This window comes from Dysidea avara, chromosome 5 (genome assembly GCF_963678975.1).
Source record: "Dysidea avara chromosome 5, odDysAvar1.4, whole genome shotgun sequence".
NCBI classification, from domain to species: Eukaryota; Metazoa; Porifera; class Demospongiae; order Dictyoceratida; family Dysideidae; genus Dysidea; species Dysidea avara.
The window spans coordinates 41,295,948-41,313,386 of record NC_089276.1 but is presented as its reverse complement, the minus strand read 5'-3'; the positions used below and the strand labels follow the sequence as shown (position 1 = coordinate 41,313,386).

General features: G+C 37.9%; 1 protein-coding gene across 1 annotated transcript in view; it reads left to right on the top strand.

The window, feature by feature from the left end:
- Window positions 1–17,439, top strand: part of LOC136255297 (hemicentin-1-like) — a 239,616-nt gene that overhangs the window by 114,220 nt on the left and 107,957 nt on the right. Inside the window, exon 12 of the mRNA XM_066048025.1 lies at window positions 15,936–16,259. Coding sequence (XP_065904097.1) covers window positions 15,936–16,259 — 324 coding nt within the window. The remainder of the gene's footprint in view (window positions 1–15,935; window positions 16,260–17,439) is intronic.

Sequence of the window (17,439 nt, the reverse complement as noted above, 5' to 3'; positions counted from 1 at the left end):
GCTATAACATTTCACCCTATAGATAGTTCAGCTACAAACACGTCACCTTGAAGAAAGTTCAGTTCCAACAAACCACCCTTATAGAGACACATTGGAAATTACTCTGTAGAGAGTTCTGCTACATACAAACAAGTTATCTTGTAGAGATTTCTACTACAAGCCAGTCAACCTTTAGGAGAAAGTTCATGTGATAATTTTCATTATAAGCAAAAATGGAAGTATCTACAAAGGAATTCTGGTCTCTTCCTCCTTTCTGCAGTAAAAAGGCAAATGAAGGAAGTTCTAAAACAGGCCACAGACTGACCTTGGAGAATACAAATACAAACACAAGTGATATAATTATGTGACCTAATTTTAGAAAACCGTCGATATCCGCACAATTTTCAAAATGCATTTTATTTGTTCTTTGTTTTCTACAGGCACAGAGGAATGGCCTAGCCAAGTTTCAGCTTCCTAAGTTAAGCAGCGTTGGAAATACAACACTAGACAGCCGGACGAGCAAGTAATTTGATATGTACAGAAGCTATCGAGAAAAAAATCTACAGGCGCTTACAAAAAACATTATAACTTACTGATACAACGACGTACGGAATTGAATCTTGGCTCATTGTGTTCGCCATGAATTGGTGCATCCACCAAGGTGTAGTTTTTTCCCCAAGCATGCTTCTTTGTTCGAGAAGGAAGGCAAATTCACTGAAAAACGATTGTCGGTAAATTCTTTCGTCACCGCAACGTAAACAAACGTGTGTAACTTCGGAATCTTTTCGTGTATGGAGATGAAACAAAGATTTTTGTACTCCGTATGGACAGGCGGACTCGATGATGCCCAGGATTTATCCATTGGCACCTTATTTCGCCCACCAGCAAGGTGATAAAAACTTGCATAATTTTTTTTCTGGAGCTTGCGTTTTTTACCCATAGTTTTTAAATGCATTTTATTACAAAAGTACTGTTGTGCGTATATCGACGGTTTTCCAAAATTCGGTCACATATTATCTATATCAAAACAGCCAAGCTACGAAAATAATGCAGCACCTGAATTGTCATTTTTCCATTAAAACCATCATAGCCATACCACCTTGGATTGCACATTTTTTTCACTGTGACTTTCAGGTGAATTTTGTGCACAGTATCCAAGTGTAACCTGGAGAAGGCAACACAAATTCACTTGAATTATCATCATTGCAAAAATTAATTTGTACTATTAACCTACCACCACAGCCATTTCTTGGCCACCACCTTTGATTTTACATCTCTTTTCACCCTTTCTTTTACGGAGCCACACCCTATTCTCACACAGCTTTATTGTTTTGGTATAAGTTACAGCTGTATACGTATGTTATAGTCAACACTATGTATTATATAGGAACCAAAAATACTATTTTTCAGGCCCTATCACAGTAGGAAATTACCAATTTTGCAATGTAAACTCCCTGTGGGTAGGGTACTTGTATACCAGATTTGAGTTGAATCCACTTAGCTAATGCTGAGATATGTGCATTCAATTTCATCTATATTCTACAATCTTGTACTTCTTTTTGCAACACTTAGATAAACCTACATAACTTATGCCTTTGATTTCATAACTCTTTTTCACCCATGCTTTTTTGGAGAGGTGGCACATTTTTTTCTTTACTGGGCTATTTTAGTATACAGTAGATATCACTTTCTGTAGTTGTAGTTGTCACAAGCTGAATGGTTCTAGCTATCAAATCATTTCAGTTATCAGGACACAGTTTATCATACTCAATTGAATACTAAATTTTGCATGCAGATACAAGGTATTTATTAAAGTTGCAGTGCTTAGGTCATCAAAAGGTAAACTATAAAAGCTTATAAAGAAAGTTAATTTCTAGTACAAAACTGGAAAATGATGAGACAGAGATATATCAAAACAATGTACAGCTTGTGATGAAGAAGTAACAACAGAGACAGGGATATTGGTAAGTAAAACAACTGGCTAATTACACTAATAAGCTACAAAAAGTAATAATGTGTGTATACAAATAGTTAATTTGACATTGCTGTTTACAGTCTGCTTCTTCACAATAGGTATCAAAGCTGGCTAGAGCCTATTTCTTGTTCTTGTTTTGTTTTTTCATTTCTGGATGAATTATTTAGTTGTTAATTATGCTAATTGATATTATAGCACAATGTAATATTATATTGAAACTTGTTATATTAGCTGAATTCTCTACAAGAAGACTTGTTGTATTGCTTAACTCTCTACTTGTTACGTAGATGAACTCTCCACAGGGTAGTTTGTTACATAACTGAACAGTTTACTTGAAATGTAGCCAACTCTCTACAACTCATCTTGTTATGCAGCTGTATGCTCATGTTTGTAGTGGAACTTTCTACTTGCTTATTACTGATCACTCTACAGAGTGACTTGCTTGTATGGCAGAGCTATCTAAAGTATGACTGAGCTATCTAAAGTATGACTTTAAACAAACACTTGTAGCAGAATGCTCTAATGTGTAGGATGGCTGTACTCAGATTCACTGATACAGAAACTATCATTGCTGTTGAATCTCTCCTCTAAACTACTTCAGATTAACATCACTCATCAGGAAATACTGAGATCACAACCTGCTGATATTCTAAAGCTTGCAAGCTCTGCATATTAAGCAATCTCCAAGGAAACACCCCTCTGTCAACGGAAGTTACATACATGCTCTGTACAGTGGAAAATTTACTGCTTTGGAAGCCTAATCACATTTGTGACCAGGCCTGGGAAACTAGTTTTATCACCCATGACAGCATATTTGATTTTTCTCACAAGGTTACATGAATGAACTATCAAATTTCACAACCAAAATCAGCTGTAGAGTTGAGTGTTCTGCTTTTGTTGACTGCTTTTCTCAAGTACAGTGGCGATCTGTACAAGAGGCCTGGCCATGGCCGTATGTGGCTATACAGCACCATTGTGAGAAACACAACCTGTGTTGTAAATTTCATTTCAGATAGTTTTGATACCTGAATGGCCCAAAATTTGGCCTAATTCATCCTTACGCATTTTTGTAAATAACCCCTGGCCTTCCTTCCATCTACCCCCATTTTTAAGCTCACCTGAAACAGTTATGATTAAATTAAAAACTATCTAAAATGGCAGAAAATTTAGCTGTTGGATACTTATACAGTGTAAATTCTGGAAGGTAAGGAATTAGGTGCAAAATGTGTGACAATTTAGTATACATAGCTTCAACCATTTGCAAGCTAAAACACACTGAATACTTAATATTGGTATTTCTAAATAGACGGTGATAACACCATTTCCCTGGCTAGGTCACATTTATGGACAAACTATCATTCATGTCGCAAGCTTTATCTGATACACTTCCAACTCCACTGAATTTGAGTTGATGCATGCAAACTAGAACAACTTGTTTTCTTTGCCAGTCACCTACAGTATCATACCTATCACCATGATACTGTATTATCATTCCTCACAAAGCTCACATACAATGTTGTTAAGGTATTTGCTGATGTGGATGGCAATCGTGTATCCTGCGTATGTAGTAAGCCCATATAGACAAGACATTGTTGTTTATGATAATGAACTAAAGTGTTTATTATAGTAGATTTAAGCTGCAGTGATCTTATGACTAACTGTAGCCATAATGCAGCTAAACTATGAATACCACTAAAACTAGTTACATAACTTAATTGTTTGGGTTTCTCCTGTCAATCTGTTGAGTTAGATTAGAGATCAATTTCAAGTGTTAGGTTTTAAAGTGTTTGACATGTTTAGTTGTAGCAGTTTAAAATGTTGACTTGTTTGACTCATGTTTCGTTTGTTTTTCTTTTTCTTTTATTTCAGTGACATTGTTACCCATGCTTTATTTTATAAAATCAAGACACATAGTAGTGTGTTGTGCAGCCTAAGAAGCTGGCACACAGCACCCACTTTATTTATTACACTAGTTAAAATGTGTGAACTATGTAAGTTTTGCTGAGATAGTCAAACTTATGGGCTTTATTCTGTATCATGTATGCAGTGTACATGTACTAATAACTGCCGTATCCTTTATCATAGAGTATCGTACTGTATAGTAGGGACCACAAATGAGTAGGTGTGGCCCACAAAATGACATCACTTAAAAACACCATCAATTTCCCCTGACGACAATGAGGCAGTATTGGTTTGGTAAAACTAAGCCCAAACAAGCTTTCAGATCAACCCGAAACGCTTTCAACAAGTTGCTACAGAATTTTTAATAATGGAATTTTCTACTGACCAAGTAACTGACTGACTGATGCCTTCAGACAGGTATAACTCTTTGTGGAACGATTTTATGGAATAGTTTGACATTAACAGTTGTACAGGCTACCACTCTGTCATCATTTAAGTATTTGTATTTTAATTAAGTATCTTTTTGGCTGGTGTGTATATATATTTGTGTTGTTGTGTATTTTTGTATACTGTTTACAGGGCTCCACTGAAAATCAGCTTAAGCTAAATGGACTTCCTATTTTATATTACAATTACAATTACAATTATAACTCAATAACAGCTAAGGCTATGGGCTTGATATTTTCACTGTTTGACGTTGCTTCAGCCCGACAGGTGCCTTTTGGCATACCACAGTATGTATAGTTCATTCTTCATGGATTTACCATTGTCCTCCTTTGTGTCCCATTCATCTTTGCTGAGAGTGAAAAGTATCGATTTGGTGGTAGCATGTGATGGCTTCCCTTTGTAACGAAAATCGTCAGTATTTTTCATAGTGGCTGTTTTGTTAGCAGAGATGCTTTTCAAACAATTCTTGATTCATACTGCTGTGTAATGGGTTAAACACAGCCAACAACGAAGCGTAATGGATACTTCACTTTTCAGCTGGATGATAATCGATATAACTGGGGAACACAGCACCATTTCTTTATGTATACGGGGATTACAGAAGTGCTTTTCAATGAGTTATTGATTCAAAATGCTGTGTTATGGGTTGAACATAGCTGACAACGAAGCATAATAGATACTTCACTTTTCAGACGATAACTAATATAGCTGGGGCATGCGGTGCCATTACAGATGTGGTATATGTGGGTTCACCAGTCATAATCAAGACTCACGGTAGTGAGTCGCACGGCCAGTAAAGCAGAAACGCGCATCGCAGAGAATAAATAATGCGACCACTACACATGAGGATTTTACAGGAACGAACGTTATCAAATTCAGCCTTCCTGTAACTCACCCGTCACTTAAGCTATCCCTCTGAAACTCTAGAGTTGAACTCATCGTGTCACTAGTAACTACCACGTAAGCAGTGAAGCAAATCCACCCCGATTGTTTCGTGATCGAGATTGCCGACATCAAAGGGGAAGTTTCATTTTTTTATGGCATGCGGTTAGACGCAACCGCAGGTGTATGCCTTGCGTTCCTTTGTGCATTCGAACATTGATTGCCCTGCTATTGCTTCAGTATTCACTCAATCGCCTCAAGATTCACATCATCGATTTCACCATACATGATTACCCTACAGATGTAATTTCAGCACCAAACGAAGTTTCAGTCATCCTCAGTCGACCTAGAGGCCTAATACAAAACCCAGTTTGTTGTTTTCTGCAATACTCGCTTGGCATGTAGGGAAATGTGTCTTTAAACTGTTCTAAAAGTTTCTTTCAGATTGAAACATATGTTTTCGAGAATGGGTAATTTGAAATTTGAATTTAGTCGCCCCCACGTAAATTGCTCTCTCTAAGAATTTTACTCAGAATTTAAAGAATGACGCAGAGCACAACTGCGGTCACTGGGTATTGATGAACTAGCACTCTATGTAGTTAATCAGTGCATATAGCCACAAAGAAGTGTGCTGCCATAGATTATAGTCCATAGATATAATCTATGGTGCTGCATACCATCGTTCATTTTGAAATTTGAATTTAGTTGCTCCCACGTAATTTGTCCTCTAAGGGCACGGCTTAAAGAATGACACAGAGTACAACTGCGGTTACCAGTTGTTGACACAAGCTGTGAGTAATTACCACATGTAGCTAGCCTAAAAGGAAGTGTGCAAAATCACCTATTAATTTACAATTGTCACCATGCATTATTGCATTTTATAGCACCCCCACACAAAATTACACATGTAATTACAACATCCAGAGGACACATGAATACCAAACACTTTTCACAACAATAATGTAAGAATTGTACAATAATGACTGTAATATAACTGCCATGAAAATGTTTTCCAGTGGCCCGCCATGGTAGCAAGTCTCACATGACGGCATGTATATTCATCCAAACACAATGGGAGTAACGAGTAAGTATGATGACAAGTTGGTATGACTCCATTTGTAGAATCCAGATGAGTGGGTGTGGCTCCACTATGTCTAAACAGTTAACAAACATTCCTGTTATAAATACGTGCTAGAGTTGCAATATAATAGTATAGTATTTAAATGCAACAAAACATAGTCTCCATTGTATCACTATCAAACAACACTAAGTGGAGGATATTGTTGCATCTCTAGTATGTACACTCTATCAGTACAACCTATCTTAATGGCCACTAGTATAGAAAGACAACCTCTCTTGAAAAGTCAATTCCAATTGAGAATTTATACACTGTTACCTGCTGATTGAGTGAAGGTGGCAATAAACAAGGTCCACCGTAATCTATACACGTGATCTGATCCTGTATATTCTGTCAGTGGATGAGATCCACTTGGCCAGGACGAAATGTGACTCAAATGTCCTGGATGATCCATACTCAACCCACTTATGACCCAGTGGCACAATGGAACTGACTATTTATAGAGAATACAATTATATCTATTTCTAAGATGTGTGGATGTGTGGACACATTACAACACATTACATGTACATACAAGACATGCTACGTACTGTTTTAGCATTTCAAGTCACCACATTATGTACGGACCCGTCAACAATGCTTCATAGTGCCCATCAATAAACCTGAAGAAAAGTTACGAAAAATAAAAATTCATATAAGTACAATGAAACCTCATTAATATGGCCAGCTGTGGGACCAAAAAAATTGGCCTGAATAACAAGGTGACCTTATAATGAGGTCATAAAGTACTGCTTAGCTATATTTGGGACCTACTAGAGGTGGTCAATATAATGAGGTGGTCTTATTAAAGAGGTGGCCGCTATGTGAGGTTTCACTGTACATACAGTTCACAATGGTGAACAATATTAATAGTTAACAATATATGTAGAAGATTGCTCTCTACACAAAATAACACATTCAGAGATTGTATTTAGATGGATGATACAGTAACGCATTGTGACTTCAATAATCGTGATGTGTCACTGCTAGGCAGCAAACATATACACGGCACTGCCGATGTACAACATCGCACTTGCTCGCACACACAATTTTGCTCAAGATTTTACAAATTGATGATTAAGGGGTGTGGCAACTAGCTGTTTCGCTTGCAAGACTGTGTGGCAGCTGTTTCCCTTCTGTACAAGTGGGCACCAAGACAGGTCCACTGTGGATGAAAGCCAGGCATTAGATATTTGGTATTTCATGTGTTGAAGGCATTCCAGGGCTTCTGGTAGTCTCAAATCTCACCACAGTTTAACTCAGGAAGTGTTGTGGTCACCATTAAACCACTAGAATGCTGTGTTATGTTCATCTTATGCTTGGCTACTATATTGTAGAACTGAAATGGATACTCTGAAAAATATATCCTATGGATAATGACTTCATCACTTTCTTCATCAGGAGCTTATAAGGACCAATAGTGAAACTTTTTACACTTTGGGCTGACAGCCAACTGCCTATGTCTGAAGTAGTGCCTTTGGTGCTCTAACAGATTGGCTGCAGTGCCCCCTTGCCACCAGCACTCACTGTCTCATACGCTGTCACACACTAAATCCATCTCTATAGCCAGTTAGAAAAGCATGCTTCTTACCTTTTTTTTAAGGCCGCAAAATGCAGCCACCTCTTTAAAAAAAGCTAGATCAGAAAATTTTGTTCCTACAACCTGAATAATGACCAGTTTTCACTGTACTATTAGTGATTAGTGATCATGGAGGATTATTTATTAAGATACTAAGATATACAAACGCTACAACCTCCTATTAATATAGCAGTAAATTTTTACCCTGGTCCAATGCCTAATAATCGTGAGAGACTCTACTGTGACAAATACATGTTTTATCATGATATGTGCTAATCGCCTTTTTACAATTAAGTTTTACAACACAAATACATGTATAGTTAAACTCATCAATTGTGACTAAATCCCTTCAACACGAAAGACAAGCAATGAGACAACAGCCTTGCAAGCCTATTCTGGTACACTTATTTAGTAGTAATATAAATTTTAAAGGCGTTTCTTTACAACAGGACATAAGTACGCGCCCCTCTATTGTCTCTGTACATACTTGCCTTTTCTTTGCTATTCTCATTTCCTTTCACAAGATCTCTTATTGATATGGGCAGGGGCGTGGCTTCTTTGCTTGAATTAGTCAATGCTTGAAGTAGATCGAGATACTCTAATAGAACAGTCACATTTCTACAAGTGCTATGTTTTTATATTGTAAAGTCTGTAAGTAGCTAGTAATTTAAACTGTACAGTCCGATGCTAGGCAGAAGTTGTAACTATGCTAAATATTGATTGCTGTGTTACAGCTGTTTTGTGACTGCTGTAATAGAGTATCTTGATCGTTTTAATGCAGTACAAGATGAAAGGCAAAGTGTTACTAAGGGTTTACTAGTTAAAATGGGTGTTAGTTGACTGCAGTTGCATGCCACTCACAGGGCTGCCCAGAGAAATTAGTGGGCCTAGGGCAAAAAGTTAAAGAAGGGCCCAGGGGCAAGGAAGGGTCTAGATCTTGACTGCTCTATTAGAGTATATTGATCTTTCTTTAAACAGGTATTCAAGGGGCCCCTTTCAGGTTGGGGCCAGGGGAAATACTCCCCCCCTCCCATGTGGGTTGCCTAGGCCACTAAAATTAGTTATATTTTAATATTCTGTCACTGTAATCTGGGGTTTCTGTCAAAACCATGGAAACTCACCTACTATTATCAACAGTGCATTGCTTATTCTAACAAAAAGTATTGAAATCCCATCCAAAAACAGCTTATAGCTGTAAAAAAGTGCGCGTCCAAGTAAAGCAGAGTTAACTGCGACAAAAAGTAATAATATCATATAATGCGGCCATGTGCAAGGTGTGCAAGTTGTAAAATTAATATTAGCTAATCAGATAATACAATGTTATTGTTAAAGTGTTAATGAGAACTATGTGATGCTGCTAGTTTTTTAAGTGTGTGAGCATCTTCATAAATGCCACACAAATTTAATTCTCAATAAAGCAATGTGTATAGATTCTCTGATAGCAATAAATAGTTTGAATTTGGCTGCCTTTCCTGTATACAGCAATGCTATGAACAAAGGAAAGGTGGCCAAACTCAAACTATTTATTGCCATCAGAGAATCTATACACGTTGCTTTATTGAAAATTAAATGTGACCGGGCCTGAGAAAATAGGGTATGTGGGCACATGATTTTTGCCTTCTTTTTAAACTTTCAACACTCATAACATTTTGTACCATTATGCTATGGCATTGCAATCTAATCAAAAACAGCCAAGCTGTAAAAAAGGGAGTGCGGCCCTTGAAAAGGCTATGGTGTAAAAAGATGTGAAATCCAAGGTGGCGGCCAAGAAATGGCTGTGATGGTAGGTTAATGGTAAAAATTTTAATAACGACAATTCTGGTGAATTTTGTGCCAATTGACCAAGCGGCACAAAAATTCACCTGAATTGTCGTTATTAAAATTTTTACCATTAACCTACCATCACAGCCATTTCTTGGCCGCCACCTTGGATTTCACATCTTTTTTCACCATAGCCTTTTCAAGGGCCGCACTCCTTTTTTTTACAGTTTGGCTGTTTTTGATTAGATTTCACTTCTTTTTGTATTTGTATACTCCAAAGCCGGCCTATGGCCAGCTTTGGGGCTTTTTAACCTATATATTTTTCTTTACCACAGGAAAAAGAAAAAGATGAAGTAGATTTTATAAATACTTTAACTCATTCTGATTTTATCAGTAAATGTACAAATTATATATGTAATGCATATATCAAGAGTTCATTATATTATGAACTCTTGCATATATTTATCACATGTCAATTAATTCCCACAGGATAATTTGCAGCTGGCCTCTCTACTGGGTGACTTGAAATGTAGCTGAACTCTCTACAGGGTGATCTGCTTGTACGTAGATGAACTCTTTACAGGATTCTCTCTACAGGGTGACTTGACTCTAGCTGAACTCCCTGCAGGGTTATCTGTTTGTAGTTGAATTCTCTACAGGGTGATTTGTTTGCAGCTGAACTCTCTACAAGGTAACCTCTTCTAGCTGATCTGTGTACAGGGTGACTTGTTTCTAGCTGGTCTCTCTACAGGGAGATTTGTTTTAGCTGAATTCTCTACAGGGTGATTTGTTTGCAGCTGAACTCTCTACATGGTGGTTGCTTTATAGCTGAACTCTCTAAAAGGTGACTTCTTATAGCTGAACTCTCTACAGGGTGATATTTTCATAGCTGAACTCTCTACAGGATGATTTGTTTGCAGCTGAACTCTCTACATGATGATTTCTTTGTAGCTGAACTCTCTACAGGGTGATTTGTTTGCAGCTGAAATCCCTACAGGTGATTTGTTTGTAGCTGAACTCTCTACAAGGTGATACCTCTAGGTGATCTCTCTACAGGATGACTTGTTTCTAACTGAACTCTCAACAGGGTGATCTGTTCATAGCTGAACTTTCTACAGGGTGATTTGTTTGCAGCTGAACTCTCTGCATTGTAGTTTCTTTGTAGCTGAACTCTCTACAATGTGACTTCTTCTAGCTGAACTCTCTACAGGGTGACTTGTTTCTAGCTGATCTCTCTACAGGGTGACTTGTTTCTAGCTGAACTCTCTACAGGTGATTTGTTTGCAGCTGAACTCTCTACATGGTAGTTGCTTTGTAGCTGAACTCTCTACAAGGTAACTTCTTCAAGCTGATATTTTTGCAGGGCATATTTGTTTGTAGCTGAGTTCTCTACAGGGTGATTTGTTTGCAGCTGAACTCTCTACATGGGAGTTTCATTGCAGCTGAACTCTCTACAATGTGACTTCTTCTAGCTGAACTCTCTACAGGGTGACTTGTTTCTAGCTGATCTCTCTACAGGGTGACTTGTTTCTAGCTGAACTCTCTACAGGTGATTTGTTTGCAGCTGAACTCTCTACATGGTAGTTTCTTTGTAGCTGAACTCTCTACAAGGTAACTTCTTCTAGCTGATCTTTCTACAGGGTGATTTGTTTGTAGCTGGATTCTCTACAGGGTGATTTATTTGCAGCTGAACTCTCTACAAGGTGACTTCTTCTAGCTGAACTCTCTACAGAGTGATTGATTTTTTTTGCAGCTGAACTGTCTACATGGTGGTTGCTTTGTAGCTGAACTCTCTAAAAGGTGACTTCTTATAGCTGAATTCTCTACAGTGTGATCTTTTCATAGCTGAACTCTCTACAGGATGATTTGTTTGCAGCTGAACTCTCTACATGATGATTTCTTTGTAGATGAACTCTCTACAGGGTGATTTGTTTGTTGCTGAACTCACTACAAGGTAACTTCTTCTAGCTAATGTTTCTACAGGCGATTTGTTTGTAGCTGAGTTCTCTACAGGGTGTTTGTTTGCAGCTGAACTCTCTACATGGTAGTTTCTTTGTAGCTGAACTCTCTACAATGTGACTTCTTCTAGCTGAACTCTCTACAGGGTGACTTGTTTCTAGCTGATCTCTCTACGGGGTAACTTGTTTCTAGCTGATCTCTCTACAGGTGATTTGTTTGCAGCTGAACTCTCTACATGGTGGTTTCTTTGTAGCTAAACTCTCTACATGGTGACTTCTTTTAGCTGATCTTTCTACAGGGGGATTTGTTTGTAACTGAATTCTCTACAAGGTGATTTATTTGTAGCTGAACTCTCTACAAGGTAACTTCTTCTAGCTCAACACTCTACAGAGTGATTGATTTTTTTGCAGCTGAACTCTCTACATGGTGGTTTCTTTGTAACTGAACTCTCTACAGGGTGATTTGTTTGTAGCTGAACTCTCTACAAGGTGATTTATTTGCAGCTGAACTCTCTACAAGGTGACTTCTTCTAGCTGAACTCTCTACAGAGTGATTGATTTTTTTGCAGCTGAACTCTCTACATGGTGGTTTCTTTGTAACTGAACTCTCTACAGGGTGATTTGTTTGTAGCTGAACTCTCTACAGGGCGATCTGTTCGTAGCTGAACTCCCTACAAGGTAACTTCTTCTAGCTGATCTTTCTACAGGGCATATTTGTTTGTAGCTGAGTTCTCTACAGGGTGATTTGTTTGCGGCTGAACTCTCTACATGGGAGTTTCATTGTAGCTGAACTCTCTACAATGTGACTTCTTCTAGCTGAACTCTCTACAGGGTGACTTGTTTCTAGCTGATCTCTCTACAGGGTGACTTGTTTCTAGCTGAACTCTCTACAGGTGATTTGTTTGCGGCTGAACTCTCTACATGGTGGTTTTTTGTAGCTGAACTCTCTACAAGGTAACTTCTTCTAGCTGATCTTTCTACAGGGTGATTTGTTTGTAGCTGGATTCTCTACAGGGTGATTTATTTGCAGCTGAACTCCCTACAAGGTGACTTCTTCTAGCTGAACTCTCTACAGAGTGATTGATTTTTTTGCAGCTGAACTGTCTACATGGTGGTTGCTTTGTAGCTGAACTCTCTAAAAGGTGACTTCTTATAGCTGAACTCTCTACAGGGTGATCTTTTCATAGCTGAACTCTCTACTGGATGGTTTGTTTGCAGATGAACTCTCTACAGGATGATTTCTTTGTAGCTGAACTCTCTACAGGGTGATTTGTTTGTAGCTGAACTCACCACAAGGTAACTTCTTCTAGCTAATTTTTCTACAGGCGATTTGTTTGTAGCTGAGTTCTCTACAGGGTGTTTGTTTGCAGCTGAACTCTCTACATGGTAGTTTCTTTGTAGCTGAACTCTCTACAATGTGACTTCTTCTAGCTGATCTCTCTACAGGGTGATCTGTTCATAGCTGACTTTCTACAGGGTGATTTGTTTGCAGCTGAACTCTCTACATGGGAGTTTCATTGTAGCTGAACTCTCTACAATGTGACTTCTTATAGCTGAACTCTCTACAGGGTGACTTGTTTCTAGCTGAACTCTCTTCAGGATGATTTGCTTGCAGCTGAACTCTCTACATGATGATTTCTTTGTAGCTGAACTCTCTACAGGGTGATTTGTTTGTAGCTGAACTCCCTACAAGGTAACTTCTTCTAGCTAATGTTTCTACAGGCGATTTGTTTGTAGCTGAGTTCTCTACAGGGTGTTTGTTTGCAGCTGAACTCTCTACATGGTAGTTTCATTTTAGCTGAACTCTCTACAATGTGACTTCTTCTAACTGAACTCTCTACAGGGTGACTTGTTTCTAGCTGATCTCTCTACAGGTGACTTGTTTCTAGCTGAACTCTCTACAGGTGATTTGTTTGCAGCTGAACTCTCTACATGGTGGTTTCTTTGTAGCTGAACTCTCTACAAGGTAACTTCTTCTAGCTGATCTTTCTACAGGGTGATTTGTTTGTAGCTGAATTCTCTACAAGGTGATTTATTTGCAGCTGAACTCTCTACAAGGTGACTTCTTCTAGCTGATCTCTCTACAAGATGACTTGTTTCTAACTGAATTCTCTACAGTGTGGTCGGTTCATTGCGGAACTTTCTACTGGGTGATTTGTTTGCAGCTGAAGTCTTTGCATGATCGTTTCTTTGTAACTGAACTCTCTACAAGGTAACTTCTTCCAGCTCATCTCTCTACAGGGCAATTTGTTTGAGCTGAACTCTCTACATGATGGTTTCTTTGTAGCTGAACTCTCTATTAGGTACCTTCTTCTGGCTGATCTGACTACAGGGTGACTTGTTTGTAGCTGAATTCCCTACAGAATAACTTGCAATGTAATATAATATAATTGAGTAAATTATAAATGCAGCTGAATACTTTATTAGGGTGACTGTTCTATTAGAGTATCTCGATCTTGCATTTGTTACACGTAGTTTTCTTTCGAATCATAACTCAGTGGTTTGTAATCCGATTCTTCTGTATTACTGCAAGGACTTTCTATGATGATTATTCCAGCTACATACTAATTTTCAGCTCGTTGCTCTAAGCGGTTTGCCTGGTAGACACGAAAACTAATAGTTTTTTTATTCATAAAAATCGATCGCGTAATTTTGACACAGGTCGGGCTTTGTGTCATATCTCCATGGTCTTTATCCCGATTCCTTTCAAACCACAAAAAGGCACTCGTACGATGGTTGCTCCATCTACATATCAATTTTCAACTGATTCCTCAAAGGAGTTTATCCTGTAGGCGTGACAGACCTTCGACCTTATTTTATGCAAATAATCGGTCATAACTCCGTGAATGTTCATCGGATTCCTACCAAAGTTGGTACAGAGATCCGCCTTAATGAGCCCTTTAAGTGTGCCAAATTTCAGCCCGATCCGAGCACGCATTCGTGTTTTATGGCGGATTTTGCGAAGTGTGCGAAATGAAGAAGAAGAAAAAAACGAAGAAATTAAAACGAAATTTAATTCGCTCGTATCTCGGAAATTGCTGGAGCGATTTTCTTCAAATTTGGTGTGTAGACTCCCCTAGCTGGCCGGCACGTCTGTAACAAATTTGTTCCAATCGGATAAGGGATCACAGAGCTACATAGGTGTGAAAATTGCGTTTTCTTTCTTTCTGTTAATATACTCACGAGTGGCACGCCGGCTTCTTGGGCCGCACGACACACTACCGTGTGTCTTGATTTTCAGCTCGTAGTAAGCATTTAATTGGCACCATGCTGCAAGTTACAGAATGGAAAAATACCTTTACTGTAGAGCAATGGGATGTAGTTTGTGCCCACATACCCTGTTTTTGCAGGCCCGGTCACAAATTTGTGTGGCATTTATGAAGATGCTCACACACTTAAAAACTTGCAGCATCACATAGTTCTCATTAACACTTTAACAATAACATTGTATTATCTGATTAGCTAATATTAATTTTACAACTTGCATACCTCGCATATGGCCGCATTATGATATCATTACTTTTTGTCGCAGTTAACTCTGCTTTACTTGGACACGCACAGCTATAAGCTGTTTTTGGATGGGATAATTATTTACAAAAAAAGTCCAAAAATAAGCACGCAAAAAAATTGGGATTTTCAACTACCATAGCACATCGATAAAAAGTACTGAAACAAGTTGGAGTAGTCCTTGATATTAAATCACAGTAAAACAATAAGAAATGTTATATCCCTAATGTGCATTTCTGTTTTGGTATCTTGAGCACGGTAGGGATATAGCTAACACTTCTTATTGCTTTACTGTGATTAAATATCATAGACTACTCTAGTACTTTTTGCCGATGTGCTATGCAGGGGCGATCCAGAGTTTTGAAAGAGGGGGGCACCTTGCTGAAAAAAGTTGAAGAGCAAAAAAAAAAAAAAGAACAAAGAAAAAAGGTCACAACAATAATAGCTAGTTATCCTTTACCAAATATATTATATCACGTATGTTATGTATAATAAAATCCTTATTTATAGCTTCATAGGTAAGCTACACTGCCTCATGAACATTGTGACTGCTTTATTAGAGTAATTGACTTCTCTATTAGAGTATCTCGATCTTGTATGCAATTTCTTGAAGGGGGGGGCATTTGTCCCAAATGCCCCATCCTGGATCCGCCATTGCTATGGTCCCTACTCTAGTTGAAAATTCCACTTTTTTGTGTACTTGTTATTTAGTATTATTATTGTTACTTGTATTTTTTTTTATTATGATCATTGTTATTATTATAAAACACATACAACATCATTACAACAAGAAAACATTATTACTTGTATTATTATTATTACTTATAGTCTATCCAAATATTACTATACCAGTGGAAGGACAAGAGTTTATTTTCTCTGAAGGTAGTGATGGATCAATCACATGTACAGCTACAGGTTATCCTCCACCTGTGGTTACATGGCGATATAGTAATGGGAGCATTGTAAGTAATATGAGACTAGTATCTGGTAGTGAAGTGATGTCATCTACTGGTGTTGGTAATGTGACTAGTGTAAGTGCAGAATTTATGATAACAAGAGCTATGAGAGAAGACACTGGAATTTTTTTGTGTTTGGCTAGTAATATTCTCAGTTTTAATAATACAGATATCACAGTGACTATCACTATACAATGTAAGTATATGCATCAAAATAACTAAGCTGTGAAAACTGAGGCCCTTAAAAGAAGCTAAGATGAATAAAGTTGTAAAATGATAGGAGATGGCCAAGAAATGACAGCAATAATAATAATGCTTATAGGTACTTTTAATAATGCAAAAGAATTTGTATTACCAGCAATTTCTTGGCTGCCACCTATGATATCACAACATTTCACCCTAGTTTTTAGGACGCTTTTTCACAGCTTGCTATTTGGTGTAATTATGTAACTGGCTGACCAAAAAATTGGTCATTTTGCACATTTCTCAAATTCCATTTTATTACTGAGTGTACAGTGATAGTTTCAGCCTTTTATTATTATCTAATCAAAAACAGCCAAGCTGTAAAAAAGGGTGCAGCCCCCAAAAAAGCCAGGGTGAAAGAAGATGTGAAATCCAAGGTGGCGGCCAAGAAATGGCTGTGATGGTAGGTTAATGGCAAAAATTTTAATAACGACAATTCAGGCAAATTTGTGTTGCCTCTTGCAAGATTCACTAGGATTTGGCACCAAATTCGCCTGAATTGTTATTAAAACTTTTGCCATTATCCTACCGTCACAGCCATTTCTTGGCCGCCACCTTGGATTTCACATCTTTTTTCACCCTGGCTTTTTTGGAGGCTGCACCCTTTTTTACAGCTTGGCTGTTTTTGATTAGATATCACTTCTTTTTGTAATTTCATGCCCAAAGCCAGCCTATAGGTATTTCTTATAACTATAATAATATTACATATTATATTACTTTGTGTCCACAGCCTTAATCTGTCACGTGTGAAACTACCACTTTATCACGTGACATGATTGCATTGTTGGACAATGTGCAAATCTTGGTTGTAAGTAAGAAGCTGGTGAATAAGCTTCATTCAGTAGGCTTCGTTACTTCATTGTGGCTAGGCATTACTCAGAGGATAACTAACTTTACTACAGAGAGAAGAGTATTACATATGAAGAAGATATCAATACTTTGTTTAGCTACATGGGCATTTACGCAATAATTTACAAACATTATTGTGTTGATTGATCATAAAAATAAGTCACACAGGTTGAACTGTTCGCAGCTGATCACTCTACAGGGAAATGTGTATGTAGTTCTACAGGGAGCCTCACAATGTAACTGCTCTTTGACAACTTGGTGAATGATTTGTAGTTGAACTCACC